This window comes from Stereum hirsutum (genome assembly GCF_000264905.1).
Source record: "Stereum hirsutum FP-91666 SS1 unplaced genomic scaffold STEHIscaffold_14, whole genome shotgun sequence".
Taxonomy (NCBI): domain Eukaryota; kingdom Fungi; phylum Basidiomycota; class Agaricomycetes; order Russulales; family Stereaceae; genus Stereum; species Stereum hirsutum.
This window is the reverse complement of record NW_006763144.1, coordinates 585,525-606,239: the sequence shown is the minus strand read 5'-3', so window position 1 is coordinate 606,239 and position 20,715 is coordinate 585,525. Positions and strand designations below refer to the sequence as shown.

General features: G+C 50.8%; 8 protein-coding genes and 1 non-coding gene across 9 annotated transcripts; 5 read left to right on the top strand and 4 right to left on the bottom strand.

The window, feature by feature from the left end:
• Window positions 1-673: 673 nt before the first annotated feature.
• Window positions 674-2,758, bottom strand: STEHIDRAFT_149189 (S-adenosyl-L-methionine-dependent methyltransferase). The gene is made up of 10 exons (XM_007307944.1): window positions 2,638-2,758; window positions 2,380-2,562; window positions 2,097-2,265; window positions 1,992-2,023; window positions 1,818-1,916; window positions 1,713-1,759; window positions 1,612-1,636; window positions 1,275-1,536; window positions 912-1,188; window positions 674-815 (listed from the first exon to the last, which is right to left on the bottom strand). The coding sequence occupies exons 1-10, from the start codon at window positions 2,689-2,691 to the stop codon at window positions 776-778; spliced, it is 1,188 nt and encodes a 395-aa protein (XP_007308006.1). The 5' UTR covers window positions 2,692-2,758; the 3' UTR covers window positions 674-775.
• Window positions 2,759-3,806: 1,048 nt separating this feature from the next.
• STEHIDRAFT_160429 (uncharacterized protein) lies at window positions 3,807-4,466 on the top strand (the record flags this gene model as incomplete). The annotated part of the gene is made up of 2 exons (XM_007307943.1): window positions 3,807-4,292; window positions 4,395-4,466. 2 exons carry the CDS (start codon window positions 3,807-3,809, stop codon window positions 4,464-4,466), a joined length of 558 nt encoding a protein of 185 aa, XP_007308005.1.
• Window positions 4,467-5,073: 607 nt separating this feature from the next.
• STEHIDRAFT_149188 (uncharacterized protein) lies at window positions 5,074-6,447 on the bottom strand. Its single transcript, XM_007307942.1, has 3 exons — window positions 6,269-6,447; window positions 5,915-6,207; window positions 5,074-5,847 (listed from the first exon to the last, which is right to left on the bottom strand). The coding sequence occupies exons 2-3, from the start codon at window positions 6,151-6,153 to the stop codon at window positions 5,340-5,342; spliced, it is 747 nt and encodes a 248-aa protein (XP_007308004.1). The 5' UTR covers window positions 6,154-6,207; window positions 6,269-6,447; the 3' UTR covers window positions 5,074-5,339.
• A 209-nt stretch (window positions 6,448-6,656) lies between these two features.
• STEHIDRAFT_160427 (UPF0005-domain-containing protein) lies at window positions 6,657-8,015 on the top strand (the record flags this gene model as incomplete). Its single annotated transcript, XM_007307941.1, has 9 exons — window positions 6,657-6,833; window positions 6,893-6,965; window positions 7,027-7,037; window positions 7,092-7,159; window positions 7,220-7,451; window positions 7,509-7,560; window positions 7,660-7,831; window positions 7,903-7,916; window positions 7,972-8,015. 9 exons carry the CDS (start codon window positions 6,657-6,659, stop codon window positions 8,013-8,015), a joined length of 843 nt encoding a protein of 280 aa, XP_007308003.1.
• A 503-nt stretch (window positions 8,016-8,518) lies between these two features.
• Window positions 8,519-11,078, bottom strand: STEHIDRAFT_160426 (uncharacterized protein; the record flags this gene model as incomplete). Its single annotated transcript, XM_007307940.1, has 13 exons — window positions 8,519-8,579; window positions 8,641-8,654; window positions 8,718-8,878; window positions 8,946-9,099; window positions 9,163-9,370; window positions 9,434-9,540; window positions 9,601-9,694; window positions 9,749-9,929; window positions 9,988-10,041; window positions 10,093-10,204; window positions 10,262-10,634; window positions 10,713-10,886; window positions 10,942-11,078. 13 exons carry the CDS (start codon window positions 11,076-11,078, stop codon window positions 8,519-8,521), a joined length of 1,830 nt encoding a protein of 609 aa, XP_007308002.1.
• A 289-nt stretch (window positions 11,079-11,367) lies between these two features.
• On the top strand, window positions 11,368-12,660 carry STEHIDRAFT_113901 (uncharacterized protein; the record flags this gene model as incomplete). The annotated part of the gene is made up of 1 exon (XM_007307939.1): window positions 11,368-12,660. The coding sequence occupies one exon, from the start codon at window positions 11,368-11,370 to the stop codon at window positions 12,658-12,660; it is 1,293 nt and encodes a 430-aa protein (XP_007308001.1).
• Window positions 12,661-14,431: 1,771 nt separating this feature from the next.
• STEHIDRAFT_160424 (uncharacterized protein) lies at window positions 14,432-15,853 on the top strand (the record flags this gene model as incomplete). Its single annotated transcript, XM_007307938.1, has 2 exons — window positions 14,432-15,278; window positions 15,345-15,853. The coding sequence occupies 2 exons, from the start codon at window positions 14,432-14,434 to the stop codon at window positions 15,851-15,853; spliced, it is 1,356 nt and encodes a 451-aa protein (XP_007308000.1).
• Window positions 15,854-16,270: 417 nt separating this feature from the next.
• On the bottom strand, window positions 16,271-19,541 carry STEHIDRAFT_149186 (uncharacterized protein). The gene is made up of 10 exons (XM_007307937.1): window positions 19,500-19,541; window positions 19,349-19,438; window positions 18,818-19,271; window positions 17,988-18,760; window positions 17,857-17,932; window positions 17,395-17,790; window positions 17,311-17,340; window positions 17,208-17,252; window positions 16,773-17,150; window positions 16,271-16,709 (listed from the first exon to the last, which is right to left on the bottom strand). The coding sequence occupies exons 2-10, from the start codon at window positions 19,380-19,382 to the stop codon at window positions 16,397-16,399; spliced, it is 2,499 nt and encodes an 832-aa protein (XP_007307999.1). The 5' UTR covers window positions 19,383-19,438; window positions 19,500-19,541; the 3' UTR covers window positions 16,271-16,396.
• Window positions 19,542-20,376: 835 nt separating this feature from the next.
• Window positions 20,377-20,486, top strand: STEHIDRAFT_t222. The gene has a single exon. It is a non-coding gene; the product is annotated as a tRNA-Leu (tRNA).
• Window positions 20,487-20,715: the final 229 nt, after the last annotated feature.

Here is a 20,715-nt window from a genome sequence, read left to right as displayed (position 1 = left end):
GATGGCAGACAGCTGTCGTCAACTGAAGCCGGGTCGGAGGAAGTCTCACTGATAGTAGGCAAGAAGCTGCTTGCGGATAAGCAAGCGGGAAAAGTTGGGGAAAGGATGTCCTATATTTGGCGCATGGAGTTATATTCGGAAGCTGAAGACAACCAGCAATTTTGAGACAGCGTGACGTGCATGGGAGATCAGAATTCGTCGATGCCAGTGGTGAGAAAAAGATAACTGCCCATGATATAGAGGATAAATCCGAAGCAAAGTCACAAGATGAGGATACACTATCTTGGATGCTGACCCTGCGACAGTTCTGAGTCGAGCGAAAAACCTAGCTGTGAGCAAACAAACCTTGTCCGGAGTCGTGATACTCGTTTTCACGAAGCAAAGTCTCGGACTGGTCCGTTCAACTGCCCCAATACGCGATCTGATGCGGCACTCGGGATGGTGATGAAACAGCATCAGCCCGTCCTTCAATTACTGGTCTCGAGGCTGCATCGACGACGTGCGAGTGGCGAAGCTAAAACCAGACTAACCACAGCTATATACGGGGCACAGCGACGGGTCAGCTGTGTCCAATGCGGATGGCCTACCAAGAATAATACGGTGATGACGGCGGCAAGCATGGTTCGTAGTGAGAGCCTCGTACAATTTTCACACAGTGCACAGTGCACCAGTGAATGAATGAGTTAAACCTGGAACGCTTTGCAGACGATACTGAGAGGCAAGAATCAAAGTAGTGAACTTGGCTCTATGCACACTCTACCTCCCTTGCCCTCGACTAATCTTTGCGCTTGAAAACGTAGTGCCCGACTCCCCACCTACGAAAAAATAACAATTTCAGTACACACCTCTTGCAACTCGTTTACCTGCCTCTGCCCATGATATGTGATAGAAAGAAGACAAGAAACACTCACTCCTCCCCACCCCTGAACCCAAACAACTCCGCACAAGCAATATAAAACACTCTAAACCTATACCACGTTTTCCTCCCCTCCCCTCCCTTTCCAGTTCCCAACTTCCTCTCTGCATCCACTTCAAGTTCCTTCAATCCGGCCTTCGCATTCGAATCTTGCAAGTTGAGCCATTGCGTGAGCGTGCGCGCGTAGTGCGTTCCTGGGATGTAAGTCGACTTAAGTAAAGTGAGGTCGGATTGGAAGTAGGCGAGCAGGTCGTGGGAGGGCATTGTTCCGCCTATTCATCGTTGTGATGTGATTTGAAAGCGAGATGAATTGGATCAGTGGACGAGGTGTGAATGAGTAGAGGGAGCAGAAACAGACCAGAGAAGAACGTCTGCGCCATCCATCCATCATCATCCTCAAAGTCATAGACTTGGCTCTTATGGCAAAAGATATGGACGAAAAGCAACGACGGATCTGCATCCTCTCCTTTTGCCTGGTCTTTGACAGCTCCTGTCAGCGATGAATCGGAGGGTTGTAACCCGTTGCTCTTAGATATATGACCGGGTTTGGAGGCAGAGGGTTTGAGCCAGGTGGAGATTTTACGGAGGAGGAGATCGTAGTTCTTCATGTGTTCAAACATCTGCGCGGGTTAGGCTTGCATCAGTCGTGCAGTCAAAACGGAGGGCAGTCGATGAAATGACAAAGGATAAAGTACCTCTATGGACAACACTCGATCGAATCTAACGGACAGTAAAGTGTAAGCTGCTGAACCGAGCGAAGAGCTAGACCGAGTGGTCCAACTTGGTGTCAACGTGCCTCTCATTCTCGGGAAATTCAGCGAAATTTACATCCGCCGTGATAATCTACAAGAATAAGAAACATCAGCATCATGTGTTATCACAAGACAAGGGTGAAGCATACTTTGACGTTGGTCAAACCGCGTTTCTTTGCCTGCTCATCAATATATATCTTCTGGGTAGCCGAATTCGAAAGCCCTGTGATTCTTGATTTGGGATACCTCTTCGGGAAATAATGAAAGGTTCGCGGTTAGTTCAAACTACAAACTACAACCTATCATATCGAGGCATAACGCACCTGACCCAAGTACAAAGACAAACTGCCCCACCCTGCCATATCGGCCGTTATGCGTTTCATTAGAATATAGTGGCGAGAAGGATAGAGGTACGTTAGGAGGCGTACCACACCCAAGGTCAAGCACATCCTGTCCATCCTTCAACTTCGCCTCCTTACAATACAGATCCATCATGAGCACCTCCGCTTCTTCGAGTGATTCTTTCCCAGTGGGGTAGAGACAGGAAGAATATTTGGCGTAGGGGCCGAGACAGGACATCATAAAATCTGTAGACACCTGAGAATAACAACATTATGAGCAAGAGCGAAAGACATTGTACGTGCTGTGCAATTGGCCAAAACCATGGAAACAACAGGAGGCGAAAAAAGTGTGCAGATCGATTCAACGAACTTCATAATGCTGCTCATTCGCCTTCTCTGGGACGTCCGCTATTGTCTGCCTCGCTTTCGACCTCTCTATCCACGCTATCTTCGCAGCGTGGTTTGTTGCGATGGAACCATGGTTTATTTCGCGGAGACGTTGGTGTAGAAGGAGGCGGATGGCGCGCCGGAGAACGAAGTCTGGCACCAGACCCTGTGTATTGTCAAGCAAAGTCAGAGAGGCAGTCCGTTTATTCTCATTTTGAGACGCAAGAGGCAGGCCACATACCCTATCAAGAAGGTCATATCCTCTCTGAAGAACGGCGTTGGCGATGGCATCCATATTATAGAAAAGTGGTTCAACTTGTGATTTCACGTAGCCTATACTGACAAGATGGTGGTGGTAGTAAAAGAGCAAGCAGGGACGTGTACCGCTTAAGAGTATGCATCACAATTTATGTCGTCGGGGATAGTGGGCTTGTGGTAGAGACGATCGTTGATGTCGTTGACCTTCGCATCGAACCGCGACCAAAGCGACCAGAAGCAAGCTGACGTCAGTTCCCCTGTCATAAGGTGCCACTCGGTGTGGCCCAAGTCGTTTTGAAGTCACAGCAGGACCGCGACGGAAATCAACTCTCTCCTTGCTCCCTCCGGCCCTGATGTTCTTATCTGACTCGAGTAAAATCAGGTATACCTCTACGAAAGGCTGGTGGAACCTCGGGCTGCACAGACGCTCAGTTTAAAGATATACTTATCTCCAGAGTAAGGACTCGAAATTCTCTTGACATCCCTGGCCGCCTGTGTTAATCCTGTGCAGTCGCATGGTAGTAAGGGTACTGTAGTAAGGGCTTCGAGAGCTTATTAAAGGAGGGAAGGGGCTTGAAAAGGCAAGAAGGCTTCTATGGCTTAAGCTCGCTGCTCTACTTACTCTTTGGGTATGTTGAAGTCGTGGCAGCCTGCAGCTAAGTATGTGCTCATCGTCGAATCCCTTTCCTTTATACTCGCCCGATCATCATCGGCCTTGGGACTATGGGGTAAGTCATGATGTGGCCCTCCCGCCACATCTCTCGCTTTCGGTTGCTTTGTTGTCCAAATCGGGACCGGACGATATCGGAGAGCCTTGTGGAGCCGGATCACCGTCACCACCGCGCTGTTGTTGCCAACTCCTTGTTTTTGAGGCTGATGTGCTCTGAAGTACGCAGACAGTTGCTGACTCACTCTGCCTTCTTTTCCGGAACACTATTGGCCTTTACCGTACTCAACGCCCAGAATCTTCTGCTTGTCATGGATTCAAAAATGCTACGGCTCGGCCAGGACTCCTGCGATCGACTCGGATCGGGCTCTCTTCTGGATAGCATTTTCTGTTCTGCATTCATTCAAATGGAATGATGATCGTCCTGAATCAGAAAAAGGTTTTTGAATCTGTTGCGAAGATGGTCCTTCGGCACAGGCGACACAATGGAAGGCTCTCTTGAAGAAGCCGACAGTTGGCAGTGTCCTGACACGCCGTTATGGTTCGATACGCGAGGATACGCCGCGGGGGATATGATATCCGGTCTTTTGTTCGACAAACTCGAGGAGATTCGCTCGCAGATACCGAGAAGAAGAAACGTAAACGCGATCACGGATCTGTGTCTCCATCGAAACTCGTTCTGGTATAAAACGTCGTGTCCCCCACCAGCTCTCCTCTCACCAAACCGACACGGTCCAAACTACACTCGCGACCTCTCTTCACTCAGACCAGAGCGACCTTCCCGTGGCTTGCCGCTCGTGTGTATCCTCTGCCTACGCGATCAAGGGTTCCAGTCTATCATCAACAAGATATCCGCGATGCCTTCTTCCCCCACTCGCCAACGCACTCACGAAGACATGATACTGATCTTGGCCACAGCAGCAGGACGGCAAGCTGTCGAGAACTTTCTGTCTCAGCGGGATGAACCACAGGTGTGTGAGCGCTGGCCGTCACTTTGAACCTTTGTTGCTGTCGACACCATGTGGTCGGACCGTGACACTGACACTGTGGCTGTGGTTCCTCCTTTCATTCAGGTTCCACCGCCCCCTCCATCTACTCCGACCTCAGATTCCTTCCCTGTGAACGCTCTCGACACTGAAGCCTAAAATCTTGGAACTAGGGATGCTTGGGGGACCTCAGACGGTAGGAAAAGCAGGCTTAGCTTACTGGCGGTGACGGTGCTCGATATTCTCGCTGGCCGAGTGGTTGACTCCGTCACGGTGCCGTCGAACTGTGGGCCCGAATCCTCCTTCGCTCTTCCGAATCTCTGTGAACAACTTGCCTTCGACCGTCTCGTCTTGATCGCCTTAGCGTATGCCTGTGTTCTGGTCAGCATCTAGATGTCCTCTGCGCCAACCGTGTCCATCTGTCGCCATCGACACCACGGATTCCTTGTGTCATAGATTTCTTTTTCTCTTCTGAGTCCGTCGCCTAGAATACTTACTTACTTCTCATCCACATCTACATGCATACCGATACCCTTTCCATCTATGCAACTATCTCGTATCCCACCATGCACTCCATCACACTATACCACTTAACTGTTCTCAACTATTAAATATTGCGTCGAAGTCTCACATGTTTTGTCTGTATTGTATGATAGATTCGACTCATGCATTGCGAGCGGTCGAGGAATTCACACAAATATGTTCACACCAATTAGACGAAGCAACCAGAGGTCCAAAGGACCAATCACTGGGCATTGTTAACCACGAACGTATGGGCAGATATACAGAGAAAGATTTACTGAAGGCATGGGTGCGACGAGTGATAGCAGGAGAGGGAAATTGTCTGGTAATACACACACTGATCTACAAGTCCGGAAAGTGAACACGGCGATAGAGACTAAGCAAGAAGAAGGTCTGAAAAGATATGGCACCGCCAGATTCACACCCAGGGGAATAAAAATAGAACTCGACGCGAGAGAAAGAAAACAAACTCGACCCTACGCCCTACACCAAACACCCGACCGACAATGCTCAACAAAGATCGTGCACGACGTGCGCAGACCGACGCCGTAGCCTCTTCGCAGGCATCCGACGTTCCGTCTCCTCATCCTCATCTTCAAGCTCGTCCCGCCTTCGCTTGTTGATTTGATGATGTGGTGCTAGTGGCGAACCCTTGACACTCGCCAAGTGTAGCTGATGTGCGGGAGATAGCTGAGAGAACGCGTAGGACCGTCGTAGTCGGCTCTTGGGTACGGTGGTCACTGGAGGCGTGGTGTGCCTGATTATCTCTAGCATCTTCGCGTCGGTCTCCTCGGGTGACATCATCTGCACATCAGATGCGTATCTGGGTTGAGGCTGCACAGGCGCGAGGGCGATGCGATCGCGAGAGGAAACGGAGGGTGAATCATCGACATCCATGCGATCTTGGCTCTGTGGTGCGGACATCGCGGAGAGATCGGCGGTGGTAAACGAGTGTGTTAGTGGTGAGGGTGATGAACTTTGTCTGGGGCTTCGACGTGGGGTATCATGGTGGTGGAAGCTGAGATGGAGAGTGAAGCGTCAGAAGAGCCGTCACTCTTAGCAAAAAAAAAAAAGGAGACACCTACTGTAAATTGCGCAGCATCGCCTCTAAGCCCAAAGATCCTTCAGAACCGAGTCTCTGTCCTACCCCTCCAACTTTATTTGGTGACAACCCATCAATCGCATCAAGAACTGGAGCCGCGGCCCTTGCTTTCGCGAATGTTGAAGGAGTTGGACGCGGGGTGTTCAGCGATTTGAAAGTGGCTTGAATGGATGGGACGCGCTGAACACGTTTGATGGCGTTGGACGCGTCGTATGACTGCATGACACACTGAAGCACGCTTGAAGTTGGAGAGGGTGATATTATTGCTTCGTTGATCTATATCGCAGACTTTATCATGAACACTGGGCAGTGGTAAATGCCCAGGGCTTTGACCCACCAACGAAGCGCCACACAAAAACAAAGGACTGGCGTCAAAAACCACGTTGACGTCTGGAGTGGTGACGGTCTGAGAACGTTCTTTCTGTCTAATACACGACTACTGGATCGCAGAGCAGGACAAGAGGGGCTCTGAGAGTGGTATAGAGTAGGCGGGGAACTGGGACAGACGCGGTCGTGGAGACGATGATGGGTGTCAGAGGAAGAGTCAGGATGCGTCGTGGAGGTTCGATGGCGCTTGCCTTATGTGGGCTCGTGGGAATAGATTTGTCATGCGCGTCACCGAAGATCCGGATTGACTCTTGTGGTGGCGGCGTACGGCGCCTCTCTCAGCCTCTTGCACTTACCCATCACCGTCGTTTCCTACAGCTTTGAGCTCGCTGTTCGACATGAGCAACTACCCAGTCCCTCCGCCATCCTATGGCTCGACAACTCCTACCAAGCCTCATGCCCAAGAGAGTGCGGAACCCTTACTCGGCGGACAGAGATATAACGAGTCCGGACCTAGCTCTGGAGGAGCATTCTACGATCAACCTGCGGCTGGGGACCTTCCTGACGACTTCAAGGTGGGTCTATTATCGAGGATGCTCTCGACAATTATTCTCATTGAATCATCTCTGGCTAGTATGGTGTCTCTGTCACTGAGAGTTCTCCTGAGATCAGGAACGCTTTCGTGAGGAAGGTATACTCTATCCTCTGTAAGTTATTATCTTTTTCGAGAATGTTCTGAAACGGGCTGACGCTTGCGTGTACCAACAGTCTGCCAAATTGTACGTTGTTGCTGTGCTTATACTCTAGCGTCTAATCTCACCAGCTTCACACAGCTCGCTACTACGATCGTCAGCGGTGTTCTCTCCCGATCCGATGACGCTGTTACTTGGGTTCAGACGCAGTACGTTCACCATGCATGGACTGCGCAGCTCTATCCAGTGCTGATGTACCATCTTTCCAGCTCTTGGTCCTTCTACGTTCCTCTCTTCGGCACTCTGGTCGTCCTTGGCCTCCTTTACTGGAAGCGCCACAGCCACCCTCTCAACATCGGCCTCCTATCCGTTTTCACCCTCCTGGAGGCATTCACCCTTGGAATCGTCACCGCCTTCTATCCCGACACCGTCGTTCTCCAGGCCCTACTCATCACTACCGGCGTCTTCTTGGGCCTCACCCTCTTCACGCTTCAGTCCAAGGTAAGTGCAGTGTTTCTCACATACGTCTGTGCTAGGCAGCTAAACAATCGGGTGTAGTATGACTTCTCTGGCATGGGCCCATGGCTATTCGGTGGTCTCATCGCTCTAGGTAAGTCCATTTTTGCTACATGTTTCGTACGCACGCAGGAGGGATGATGCTGATTTGATCGCTCGTTGCTTGTGTCTGTTTGATGATCGTTGGACGCAGTTATGACGGGCTTTGTCGGAGTCTTCCTGCCGTTTAACAGTACGATGGACCTTATCTTCGCCATCGGCGGAACTTTACTGTTCAGTGGCTACGTTGTCTACGACACCTACATCATCAACAGCAAGCTCTCACCTGACGAGTACATCATGGGTGCTATCAGCCTTTACCTCGAGTGCGTTGATCGCGGTTTGGATTTTCCTCGCGCTTGATGTTCTGACCAAACTTACTCGTTCGCGTTTCCAGCTTTATCAACCTCTGTAAGCTTTTCTCATCGTAATTAGCACAGTCGCAGTACTGACTTCGCATTCTTAGTCCTTAATATTCTCCGTCTTCTCAATAATGTCCAGGAGCGGTAGATACAGGTTCCTGGCCATACAGCATGACCACTCGATCGTGCTCGGGCCTTGCAGGCCCACCAGATACAATTTCCTCATTTTGGTTGTTTCCATCCGCTGTTATGCGTGTTATTGTCTCGACTTTCGGAACCCTCGTGTACTAGTACAATTGTGACCAATTGGCGTTTACTTGATTCTCTTACTTAGGTCGGTTGTTAGCTTTTCAAGCTCGGAGTTATCCCTCTCATATATTGTTGGAATGACGGGTGCATGAGAAATATATTTCTCGGTTTTCTCACCATGGTGTCCTCCAGCTGAGATCGATTATCATAGTGCAAAGTCGGTGGTACTTTTGGCGAATATAAATGGGTGCGCGTTCAAGGTCGAGATCGCCCTTCATTAGTGCCATCGAGTCTCGCTCGATAAAGTAGCCAGCAATGAATATATGGATTACTGTCGAGAGACAACAAAATGTGCGTATAGGAAGAGGCCCAAGGGTCAGCCAGAAAATATGCCTTGCAATCTCAATCCTCCCGCCTGTCGTTAGATAGATCATCAACATCGTACACGACGGAAGCCGGGCCGCTGTGAGCAAGCCGTAAGTCAGTTAACTGCAACGCGTGTCCGGTGACGGGAATTGGCGTACCTTCGCTCCTGTCCCTATACATGCGAAACATGGTCAGTAAATCGATGAGTTGCGCCGTAGAGACAAGAAACATTTACATCCTCCATCCACGAAATATGAGCTTTGAGCTCCGTGAGCCCAAAGGAGAGTACGACCTCATACTCCAAACAGTAGTAGGGTGTGCCTAAACGACTCCTGCGTCGAACTTTAGGGACCCGCGAGAGGTCAGCAGAAATGGTGCACAGAGCAGAGAACTTGTCTAGAAGAAATGTTCGTATGAGATGAAGTAGGAAATTGTCAAGGTAAGTATGGTGCTAGTCACGAACTTGGCTCAATATCAGTCCACTGGACGGCTCCACTGCCCTTATAGCAGAGCACGGTGATCGCTTGGACAGATTGATCGGGGTCGTCCCGGGTTTCATATGGGCACAGGCGGCAAAGACCCTTCTCGAATTTTGTGGTTTCCGCGACTTGCGTACCCTACGAAATGAAGCACTGGTCAGGGCGGAACTTTTCTAAGAATAGGAAGGGGTGGAAAGCTACAACCTTATTGAGGATTGATAAGAAACTGTCAGGGATCATGACATGGCCAGCAAGGTTCGTATACTTCTTGAAGGCACGTTGTTCGTGGTCTCGAAGTCCTGGACGATATCTTGTGTTGGATCGAACACCGTAGGTGTATCTTGCTACCCGAGTGGAAACGAAATGATCGATATGGTAAGATACCGCACCCTCCGCGACCGCCTTGTTTCTGATGCCTCGTATGTGTGAGATTGAAAAACGAGCAAGCGAGGGTGTAAGAGAGAATGCTCACGTATGATTATCCGGACGGAAGAGATTGAGACCTTGACCTTGCAAGTGATCACGAAGCGAGCTGTAGAGATGTTCGCTTGCAGCAAAGCCCCCTACCAGAAAGAAACTCTATCGTCCGCTTGTCAGACAAAAAAGATAGCAAGCTCTTTGATGGCTCTAAGAACATACCGAGACGGCGGCCGGCGCGGCCAAGTGAGTCTGCTCGTCGACGATGCGAATGATCTCGCGTATAGATGGATCGAAAAAACCTGTGACCTCAGCCCTACACAGGAAAAGTCTGTGGACGTTGAGATGTTGTAGGTGGGTAAGTACTTACATCGAGAGCTTGAGCTGGCCGTTGCGGATCCCATTTCTAGCATCCGTGTCGCTTCTCATGCCACTGAACCGAACATATGAATCGCCTGTTCCTCTGAAGCGTTTCTTCGTCGTCTTGTCGAATTCTTCGGCAATAATATCGAGGTATGATGCGGATCCAAAACGTGAGTCCGCGAGTTTGCCTGCATAGATCGGTTGTAAGTCAAGGCCATGGAATTTTGGAATACGATGGGTACCCACGCCTAATGTAGTCTTGCGCGCGATTGCGCACCATGACCGAACCTTGATAAATACCTACGAAAGAGATAAGCGTCGAATCGCACGAAAAACATCACAGGGGCTCACACTCTGGAGCCGCAATCTCCCTCACAGACATTGGCGCTACTTCGTTGATGGTATACGTGCTGACATCCACTGTTCCGCCTCCCGCATCAACGACCATAACACTTTCCCCGCTCTATCACAGATGGTCTGTCAGTATCTGCACAAGGGAACGGACTGCGGGAGTTCGTACCCTGATCGCCTCCATAACAAGCCCACTGCTGATACAGTAGTGGAGGCTAGCTTCTCCTTCAGTGACAAAATGAATGCGTTCTCGACCCTCTCTCGTGTCCGGAACGAGGCCTCCCTTCACAGCCGCCTCTCGTAAAGAACTTTGTTGACGTCCCTCCCAGCCGTTCGGGTGGGTAAGAATGAAATTGATATCGTCGGCAACGGACTCCCAGAGGATAGTATGGGTTTCTTGAATAAAAATACGGGCGTGTTCGAACAAGTATCGATAGAAGTCAGCATAGACGTCCACGACGTTGGTCCTACCCTGCGGCAGTGTTATCCTCGGTATACCGTCTTGACCCTGAAGGTTCTGGCGTCCTAGAAGTAGTTTGAACCTGCGGCGAAACGTGACGATTATGAGCAAGTCGGATACCAGGGAACAAGGAAAATCCCAAACGAAGGTTATGCCTTACCATTCGACCTTGATGGCATTGCTGACGGGAAGCCAATCGTCTTCTGAACCCGAGTCCTCGCCCTCTTCCTCGTGTTGCGGAGGTTCCTCCGCGCCAGTCGCCAGGATGTTACCGAGGCGATCATACCAGATGACGGTCTGTACCTTTGAATCGCCAGCCTCTTGGCCAGGATATCTATATCATAGCATGTAGGGCTGAGAATAAGCGAGACTACGAGGAAAGAATCTACCTGTTCACTGTCTTGATTTCGGGCGCCTTACCGGGATCGAGGATGGCATAAGATATTCCGGAGTATGTAGTCCCCAAATCAATGGCGAGGACGAGTTTTCGTTTGAGGCCGTGATAGGGGGGGCGATTGGAGGCCATTGAACAGGCGAGGGGATAGGAGGGTGTATGGGTGTACAACGGAGGTCAGGCCTTTTAACCTCAAGCGCCACAGAAAAGCGAAGCAACGACGGTGACATGCTCCAACACGCACGATCACCGATCGTGCAGTCTTTCACCCTTTGAAAATAAATGTGGCGTCGAAGGGTTGTCAAAGGGCTTTGAAGATTCACATCCATGAGGCGGACATGACATGCTTACGCAACTTGCTCTTGGGTGACCCTTCGAGACGCTTCCAGTGCATCCAGCTAGCTTGTCTCTGACAACAAGCATGTCCACTGTTGGAGCTCTGTACAACGCCTTCACCTCTCTATTCAACGATACCGCTCAATCCAATTACATGTCATCGGCAGAACACAACAGGCTTCGAGACGAAGGCCAAGAACATCCCGCAAGAGCGAGCAACGTCGCTATAGTACGGCAGCCGCATAGGCAGACCGACCAAGGATATTCGAGCCGGCAACGAGATGTTCGGCAGGGATCCTACAGGACGGGAGATAATAGAGGTTATTTGGAGCAGAAGGTGCGCAGGTTAGAGGAAGCCATTTCAGCGGAAAGAGGCATGAGAGAGCAGGAGGTAGCCATGCGAGCGACTCTTGAACGGCGCATCGAGCAGTTAGAGGCATTGCTGTCCACCCGGACAAACGAACTCGATGCAGCACAAGCTTTCGTATCCACCTCCGACGCATGCACGGACGCTCAAGTGATGGCCATCGTTCACAATATCAACTACGAGGTTGCGCAGGCGGCCACGTTCCTCTCTGAATCGTACGAGAATCACCCTCGCCTGCCAACCGAGAGCGAACTCGAGTCCGGGATAAAAGTATTAGGTAGAGAAGGTGTGGGGTATCTGCGAAAACAGGCGGGTTCAACAGATGAGATGCTCGCGCTGCAGATAATGTTGCAAGGAAATATGACGGATGTCGTCTTTTGGATATCGTCGCAATGGCATGTCCCAATCAGGCGGAGAAATAGAACGGGAGAGCGTGTATTGCGAGGGATTCATCAACGCCTACAAAACTCTGGTGAGCTAGAGTGTCCCAATTTCAACCAACGAGAGGCTTACGAGTCCTCCTCAGTGGCCGAATCTGTAGCGAACAATTGGCGCGCTCTCACAAAACGTTGTTTCCAGTCCTTCTCCGACAGCGACCGCGATGCGAAAGAAACGATGGAAGACGAATTAGCTACCATAATCACCGTTGCGGGCGTAGAGCCAGATCGTTCTGCAGCTCTGGTGGCCATCCGGCAGTGCCTCGAGGACCGTATTTCCGAAATCATTCGCTTAGCCTTGAGCCTCAATAAATCCATCGGACAAGACGTTGTCTCGCATAATCTGAACGCCGTCGCCGTCGAGCGAGGCGTAGACTTCGATATGGACAGGATGATAGATGGATGGACCGGCAACGAGAACCCAACGCGACAGCGAGCTCGAGTAATGTGCACCACAGCGCTCGGTCTGGAGATCCGAGGCCGCGGAGAGTCGTGCAAGCAGACGCTTCTGCAGCCAGCGGTAGCGCTCACCGCTCTGCTTGCACCTTCGGGCAACGAACGTGGTTCGCGTTAGGGGCGCACAATAACCTCCCCGTTTTTCAGAGCCGGTAAGGCTTGCACTCCGTCATATTGACCTCTCCGCTCACGCGTACGCCTTCACTGCAGGGTTTCAAATGTGAAAGCAGGAGTACGGAGCACGGAACTTCTTACTATAATTGGAGGAAATTTTGACCGTGTAGTTGTAAAAGACGTTGAAAGGTTTGTTGTTAGTCTGTATATCGACGATCGGGATTTGGTCAGTAAAATCGGTTGAGACGCACTTCTGTGGGGGTGCATCACTCGCCTGCAGCAAAACGAGGTCTGAGAAGCACGATCAGGCTGCAAGTTGATGTACAATATTCCCATCGATCATGATAGAGGCGTCGAGGAGGAGTTAATCTCAATGGCGGCGCAAAGACGAAGGTCGACTCACCTCAATCGACCTCCTTCACCGTGTGCTTGCATTCCACATCTCCGTGTCTCGAGTGCTAAGGTGTTGACATTTGTCTTGAGCACACAAACACACACGATGCGCAAACTTCTAGGTCGCCTTCGTTATCCACTTTCTTCACCCGCCCGTAATCGGGGCATGACGCCTTGCAAATCGCATATTCACGTCTGCAACCAGAACACATGTTGACCTTGAGGACCAGATCAACGCGTCGTCAGGGGGCGATGCTCAGAGAAAGGATCCAGAACTCAGACCAACCTTTGAGAAAATGGAAGCACTGAAAAGGAGATTGAAGCAGCAAGAGGGTATGATACAGCGCATGAAGGTTAAAGACGATTGGATGAGGAATACGAACTGTAGACCAAGTTGACAATCAGCGCGGTGATTCACCACGAACAGATCAGCGCCCAAATCAAGGCGCAATGTTACGCCATTTCGAGGGAATACAACCAGACGAAATCGCTGTTGGACACGAGGACTAGCGGAGACGTTTTTGACGAGATATTACACGTCGATAAATAATTAAATTGTAGAGAAGCTGTAGGGTTAAACTACGATGAGCCTAGTAGACGGTGATCTGGGAGAGCTGCGGCCGTTGGGTGTTGGGGAGGAAGCAAAGCAGTCACGTACTGTGGAATGAGGGTAGAGAGCAAGCCGTCGGAGGTCAGAGAGACGACATCAACGATGACCTCGAAGTAACCCGCGAGGAAGAGATCCGTCCAGTTTGTGAGGTCGTGGATCGGAACGACCGCTGCCGAGTCCTTGCAACACACTCGCCACATCGAATACTTCTCCTAGAGATCATCCTATGACCCTGCTCGAACCAATCTGCAGCATACATCATCGTCAAATAGCACTTTGGGAGGGATCATGCGAGCACTGAGTCGTTAGTAGTTAGAGAGAGAGAATGTTTCGCTTGCTACAGGAGGCTGGTGAGTCGCTTGATTTATTATTTTACGTCTCTGTTCACTCACAGACATTCTTTCCAGAGCCGGTGGTGGTATCTGGTAAATGGTTTCCATGATACGGATCGCGATGAAATATTTGATTGATTCGACCGGGCGGCACGATCATGAAGTTGTGGCACTTGTTTGTATGAAAACGCTGCATAAGAAGCACAGGCATGCATCAACCCACCGTTCCCATCGATCATGTCAGAGGATACTCGAGGAGACCACAATGTCAATGAGTAATAACGGTGGCGCGAGAAGGTCAAAAGAAGTACCTCAACATCGACGACTGTACCCTCTGTAGCGTCTTCAAGCGCTCTCGCCCTTACCCTCGCCCTGCTCCCATCTATATCTCAGCTTGAAGTGCTATGGATTTGAGCAGGCAAGTACTCACAGTGTTCGCAATGGTCGCTGGCTTCATCTTCCGCCTCCTGCATCTGACCCCGACCGTAACACGAGGCCAAGAAACACGCGCATGCCCGTCTTGCACGAGGATTCGCATCGAGCTAGAGGCCAAACTAAACGCAGCAGAAAGAGACTCTCGGAGGAAGGAGCAAGAGCTCAGGGATGCTCTGGAGGCAAGGAAAGGGTTGGAGAAGGAGTTGGCGCGGCGGGACGTGGTGATGCAGCAGACGAAGTCGGAATGCGATACGAGGAGAGTCACGATCGCGGGATTGGAGACCAGGTTACGGAACAGCGGCAGCGATCTCGCCGCTACTCGACGGGACCTTCAGAATGCCAACGCTACCGTGAGCCATCATGCACAGACCATTTCCCAATTACAGACGCAATGCCAAGTCCTTTCAAAAGAGCACGACCAAACGAAATCGCTGTTGGACACGAGGACAAGGGAGCTCACAGTCGCGGAGAAGTTCTTGACGAAGCACGATACGTCGACGAACAAAGAGATAGTGGAGAAGATGGAAGGGTTGAACTACGATGTCGCTCAGATAGCTATGAGCCTCGTAGACCATATGTTGGGGGAGACGCGGTCGCCAGAGGTCGAGGGGGTTGCAGATAGCGACGACGAAATTGTTGAGGCCATCCAACTTGCGAGGTCGTGGTTCGGAACGACCGCTACCGAGGCCTTGCAACGCACTCGCCACGCTGACGACTCCCTTCTCCTTGAAATTTTCGTCCAGTCCTGTTTGATTCAGTTCGCAGCAGCAGCCGTCGTGCAGTGGCACTTTGGGAGAGATTATGCGAGTGCTGAGTCGTTGGGGAGGATCTTTCACTCTCTGAAGGATGCTGGTGAGTCGCACGACAGATGATACCCGTCATCTCGAGGTAGCTTACTTACCGACAATTTTTCTCCAGAGCCCGCCGCGGTATCTGGGCAATGGAAGATCCTTACGCGACGCCACGCTCGACTCGCTTTTGAATACGACGTTGACCCGCCGGTCGCACTCGTTTCAAGGGCACTCGACATCCTTGCGACCGTTCTCCTTGTGGCAGGGCTTGGACGATCTCGAATGTCTATGATGAAGGCAACATCGGAGTGCGTTGGAGATAGAGTACAGCAGTTCGTCCAAGTTTGTCTCCAACTCAACGACGCTGTGGGAGACGGCACGGTTTCAGCGGTGATGTCGCCGATATGGGTCGCGGCCGAAGAAAAGTGGGATGGACAGAGGATGGAGGTGGTTAATAGCGGTCAAGATGATTCTGAGAGACCAGTCGGGGAATACGGCGAGGAATTCGTCCTGTGTACGACTGGCCTAGGTCTGTTGAGGGAGGAGCGTAAGGAGGATGGGAAGAAAAAGGAACGCATATTGATGAAAGCGAAGGTGGCAATGTGGAGCGTGTTGGACCCATTTTCGGCGGCATAGGTTGTTGTCCGGTCTGTAGAGTCAGAGTAATCAGAGCTTTGAGCTGCAGAGAATATAATTGAAGGTGGGACGAGCTAACAGTAAGAGGCAGGAGGTTGGACTTAGGTTGGACTCCGTTCAAGAGTCTCGCCACTGAGACAGCATTCTGGGCCACACTGAGCACCTCGAACAATAGTGGGTCGTGAGGGTGACACTTTTGCTAGGAACAGCGAGTAGACTGCCTCCTTCTAGTGAATAAAGCAGCACGTAAAGCAATACCAGAGGCTGGATAGCCTCAGTTTAGATTGCGAAAAAGCGGACAGCGATGCTTATGTCAAGGGCCGTGTCGTCAAATTGCACAATATCTTATAAACTTCCTGTGAGGATTTCGCGCTTGCAAAACACCGAAAAATGCTTGCTCGAGCCAGAGACTCCGACCTAAATTTGGATAGATAGACAAGCTCCAAGATATCATAATGCAAGCTATCAAGATGGTGAACCCCAGCCCTAGTCGTCGTCATCATCCGAGTCGTTCCCCTCATCCCCTCCATGTATCTCTTCCTCCTAATCGCTCTCGAAGAGGTTCAACTCTCCGTCATCGTCGTCGTCATCGGCCTCCTCACGATCACCGGGATAGAGTCCACTGGGAGTATTTTTACCGCGATCCTCCAAGAGTTGGAATATGGCAGGGAGCTTGGTATTGAGGAGATATGGCTCTCTACCGACCCAGCGAACGAAAGCTTCCATCTCATCCTCGACTGTCGTCCTGACCGCGCGCTTGGAGATACTGGTCATCAGGAACTCAAACCTATAATCTCGAGGGCAGGTGTCAGGCCTCTCATTTGCACGATGGAAAGCCCAGAGCATTTCGCGAACTCTGGAATTTTTTGAGAGGTAATTAGTACGGTGAAGTATGAGCGAAGCGCATCTTGGCACTCACTCATCAATACGGCGGTCAAGCATCTGCCAGTTGAGAACCATATCCAGCGTCCAACGAGTAAGGTCCGCATCGTTCACATCGGTGTCTGCACCAGTGACCTCGACTTTGAGAGGAGGTGCATGTAAGGGTTGATCATGCTCCGTCAGGCCTTTGAGTATTATGTCGTTGGCGAATTGAGAAAACTCCTCAGGAACCCACAGCGGGATGATGATGTCCTTTTCCGCGGACAAAGCTTGTTCGATGTTCTCAGCGTACGTGATACGAGCAGCCTTCAAAGATGATTCGCACACAGACTTGACAGGTTCGTTCTCTTTCTCGTTGAATCTATCGAGAGCGTTCTTGAAACCATCAATGGCAAATGAATTATCCCATGGATACCTGTGACGACGTTCAGTGCTGTTGACGGAGTTTTAAGAGGGCGAAACATGGACAGACGAGGGAGAATCGTCATACGCGACGTTTTGAAGGCCTTCGCCATAGCTGTTCGGAGACTGTGCGTTAGGAAAGTTTATAACGAATTGATAGCAAGTGCTCTCACGTATCACTCGCAAACAAGTCCTGGAATATCCTGCAATTGAAAGTTAGAGATGATGAAATATATGAAAACATCTGAAGTACGCACTCGATCTTCCCCGCCACCTCCTGCTCCCAAAGTGCCACATGCCGCATCAACAATTCGAAACCTGTCAAACAGCTCCGTCCCAATGGCTCTGCTGAGACCTGGCAGTAACTCTCCAGCATAGCGTGAGACAAGACAGGCTTGTCGCTCTGGACGACAGGGTACGGGCGAGGCCAGTGGAACGGCGAGTTCTTTTCGCGAAGGCGGCCGTAGTCGTTGACGACTTTTTGAGTCCATTGACGAGAGCGTTCAGCGATGACGGGCAGGGCCAACCCATCAGGAAGAACTTCTCCACGAGCGATTTTGTCGAGTTGTTCGCGGGCGTTGTAAGTCGAGAGAGAAGCCATATAGGAGGGAAGGATGCGTAGTCCAAATCCTTTGTCTGCGTATTTGAATACTCTGAAGTGATGGATGAACTGTACGTTAGATCAAGAAGTTACAATCTTGAAATCGCTGAAGACATACCTCTTATCACGGCTGGCCTTGCGTTCACCCAAGTAGTGACCGTTGATGAGGTCCATCGTGAAGATGTTAGTCCCAGCTACCGCCATAAATCAGCACACCGAATAGCAGGTCACTTGTGCAAGGATACATACTCTCTAACGCACGCACACAGCGCGGCAGCAACCACGCCTCTTTGCCATCGTAACCAGCAGCACAAATATCCAAATCAAAGTTCAACAACACCTCCCTCGGCGACCCAATCAGCTTCAGCACAATCTGCACGCGACGACGAGGCCACTCCGAATACAACGTAATCGTCTGAGAGTTGCGCACAACGAGGAAGGGTGCGCCCTTGGGAGGGTGCGCCCTTGGGAGGGTGCGCCCTTGGGAGGGTGCGCCCTTGGGAAGGTTCGCCTTATACGTCTCGGCGATGTGCTTGATTTTGGCGTTGGCGTCCTCGGGACTGAGACCATATATGTAGAGGTCGATGTCAGAAGATTTCCATTCGTCGGATTTGTTGACAAGCTTGTAGTCAGGGTGAGAAGAGGGGACTTCGGGAGTGAGGAGTGCGCCTAAGACTAGTCCGCCGGCGACGAAGACGTTTTCCCAATTCAGACCAGAGAGCAGAGACTCGGTCATGGCGTCCCATCGCGATTTAAACGCGTCGATGGAGGGTTGAAGAAATACGGCGGAAGCGCGCTTGTTGTCTAGTATGGAGTAGCCGGGCGGAGACGAAGAGAGGACACGAGGAATCTTGAGGGCGCATGGCGGAGAGGTCTTTTTAGGTGCGGTGATCGGGAAAGCCCCAGGGATGACAGTAGGTAAGTCTTTGATGGAAGTCAGCCCGAATGTCCATGATTTTGTAGGGGTTCCGACACTGGCTTTTCGACTTAGGAGACGAAGATACATCTCGTTCCGCAGAATCCTATGATAGCTACTCAGCACACGATGTTGACTGAAATGCGATAGAAAAAATACGTACCATTCATCAACGTCAGGAACCACTCTCTCATCGTTCTCACTTCTCGACTTCTTCTGTGGCCTTTTCTGATCCTCCTTCACGCCAGCCAACCCAGCACATCTCACAACATACGGCAACGTCTCCCAGGACCAGATATCCTTCGTCTGCGGCATGGTCATAGACGCGGCCTTCATAGTCTCCGATATGATCTCAATATCCTTCGAAGGGTTGTCTCCGAGTTCGCCAGAGAACTTGAGAGCATCGAGATTGACTCCGAATGGAGCACCAAGGCCAGCGTCCGCGGCCCGAACTTCATTCAAGGTCTTCTCCCAGGACTGCAGTTGAAACTCGACGGCAGCTTTCGCGAGAGCAACTTCGCCATCCTGAGTTTTGCTAAGGATAATCTTTCGAAGTCCTTCTGGGGCGGCAGTGCTCACGACAGGACGGAGGCGGCCTGCTCTGCTGAATTGGTACTCTATGAATATGTTGTGAGCAATGATGTGTCTGTGCGCGACTCAAAGTACGATGACAGGTTCAGCCGAAGGAACGTACCCCCCGAACTATTCTTTTCTCTGCACTCCTGCATTATTTTGTTGGAATATTATACGGGGGTTAGACCAGTCTATTATGATTATTGGAAGTCTGATGGCAGAGACGCAGCTTTGTCAGTTGAAGCCTGATGATCGACGCGAACAGTACCTACCTACACTGAGCAAGATAAGAAAAAATAGAAAGCAACAGAGACGTGAAAAGTGATAGGCTGTGAGGGTAGGGCTTTTAGTCTGGGGTGAATGGATAATGGGAGGTGGGAGGAGGTGGGTGAAGGGAAAGAAGCGACGCGGTAGAGGTCACCGCGCCTTTTGAAGCGAACCGTGACGCGGCGAACTCAGTAGAAACAACGTAATGTCACCGTGACCTGTCGCGTTGGTGACGTGGCTTCCTGCAATGGTCCGTGCGCCCTCCATGCCGCAGCCCGTCCGCAGGTGTCCTCAGGAGTGCTCGTAAGATAGGCCTCATCCAGATTCGACGGCATCACGTGACAGACCTTGAAATACCTGCTTTTCGCGGTTTTTGGCCGTTCTGCGGTCCACGGTCAATTATTTCGCAAATCTACGACCGCAGTCCTTTTATGAATGCATTTGGTATCCCACTTAAATTAATATCTCATAACAACATTGAGGCACAACAGATCCTTAGGCTTTTTTCTTCGAGGACTCCGTGTGGCACCTGTGTGGCCCAACATCCTGAGTTTTCACCGTTCAAAATGCTAAGGCTCAATTGGTTATGCAATAAAGGGCGCGCCTATGGTAAAGCTACTTTCTTTGAACTGTATTCGACAATTTTGCGGTTGTAGATTCCCCGTAAGTGTCCACCTCCTGCAACAATCAATATTTTACATTGATTTTAGAGGTCGACACAAGCTGTGGCGGCGCAGTCACGTGATGTCGTCGAATCTGGATGAGGCCTATCTTAATTGCTGCGATTGTCCGCAAATTCTTCATCGTTGTCCACCGTGGCGTTCGGAGGAACCAAGTTAACGCGATGAAAGGTGACAATATGTGGTCTGACTGGTTTTGCATGGCAAGATGGCCGAGCGGTCCAAGGCGTGTGACTCAAGCGAAAGCTTGCCTGACAAAATCGGGTTTCTCATCTTCGTATGAAGGCGCGAGTTCGAATCTCGCTCTTGTCATAGTTTTGTTCTGTCTCTTATCGCAAGCACCTGGGTTGCTTTTTGCTCTTAGCAGGATCCACCCGTGTAGAGTAGCCATGGTATGAATAGTAGTGCAAACTAGAATGCGACTGTCAGAGGCTGGGAACTGAAAGTACAGTATTACTGATTGTGGCGAGCGATGTAGCACAAGTGTGGCGTGAACCAATCCCAAATGTATTTTCAGCATCGCAAGGCTGCAAGCTTAACT

Excerpts from the sequence above, each read along its gene's own strand:
- STEHIDRAFT_149189 (XM_007307944.1), bottom strand. The coding sequence starts at position 2,691 with ATGGATGCCATCGCCAACGCCGTTCTTCAGAGAGGATATGACCTTCTT. Across the intron at positions 1,760-1,817 it reads GCGGTTTGACCAACGTCAAA|ATTATCACGGCGGATGTAAA; the intron begins GTATGCTTCACC and ends TTATTCTTGTAG. Across the intron at positions 1,637-1,712 it reads GAATTTCCCGAGAATGAGAG|ATTCGATCGAGTGTTGTCCA; the intron begins GCACGTTGACAC and ends ACTGTCCGTTAG.
- STEHIDRAFT_149186 (XM_007307937.1), bottom strand. The coding sequence starts at position 19,382 with ATGCAGGAGTGCAGAGAAAAGAATAGTTCGGGGG. Across the intron at positions 17,151-17,207 it reads GCGTATGACGATTCTCCCTC|GTATCCATGGGATAATTCAT; the intron begins GTCTGTCCATGT and ends ACGTCGTCACAG. Across the intron at positions 16,710-16,772 it reads CTTGACCGCCGTATTGATGA|AGTTCGCGAAATGCTCTGGG; the intron begins GTGAGTGCCAAG and ends AAAAAATTCCAG.
- STEHIDRAFT_149188 (XM_007307942.1), bottom strand. The coding sequence starts at position 6,153 with ATGCAGTCATACGACGCGTCCAACGCCATCAAACGTGTTCAGCGCGTC. Across the intron at positions 5,848-5,914 it reads GCGATGCTGCGCAATTTACA|CTTCCACCACCATGATACCC; the intron begins GTAGGTGTCTCC and ends TCTCCATCTCAG.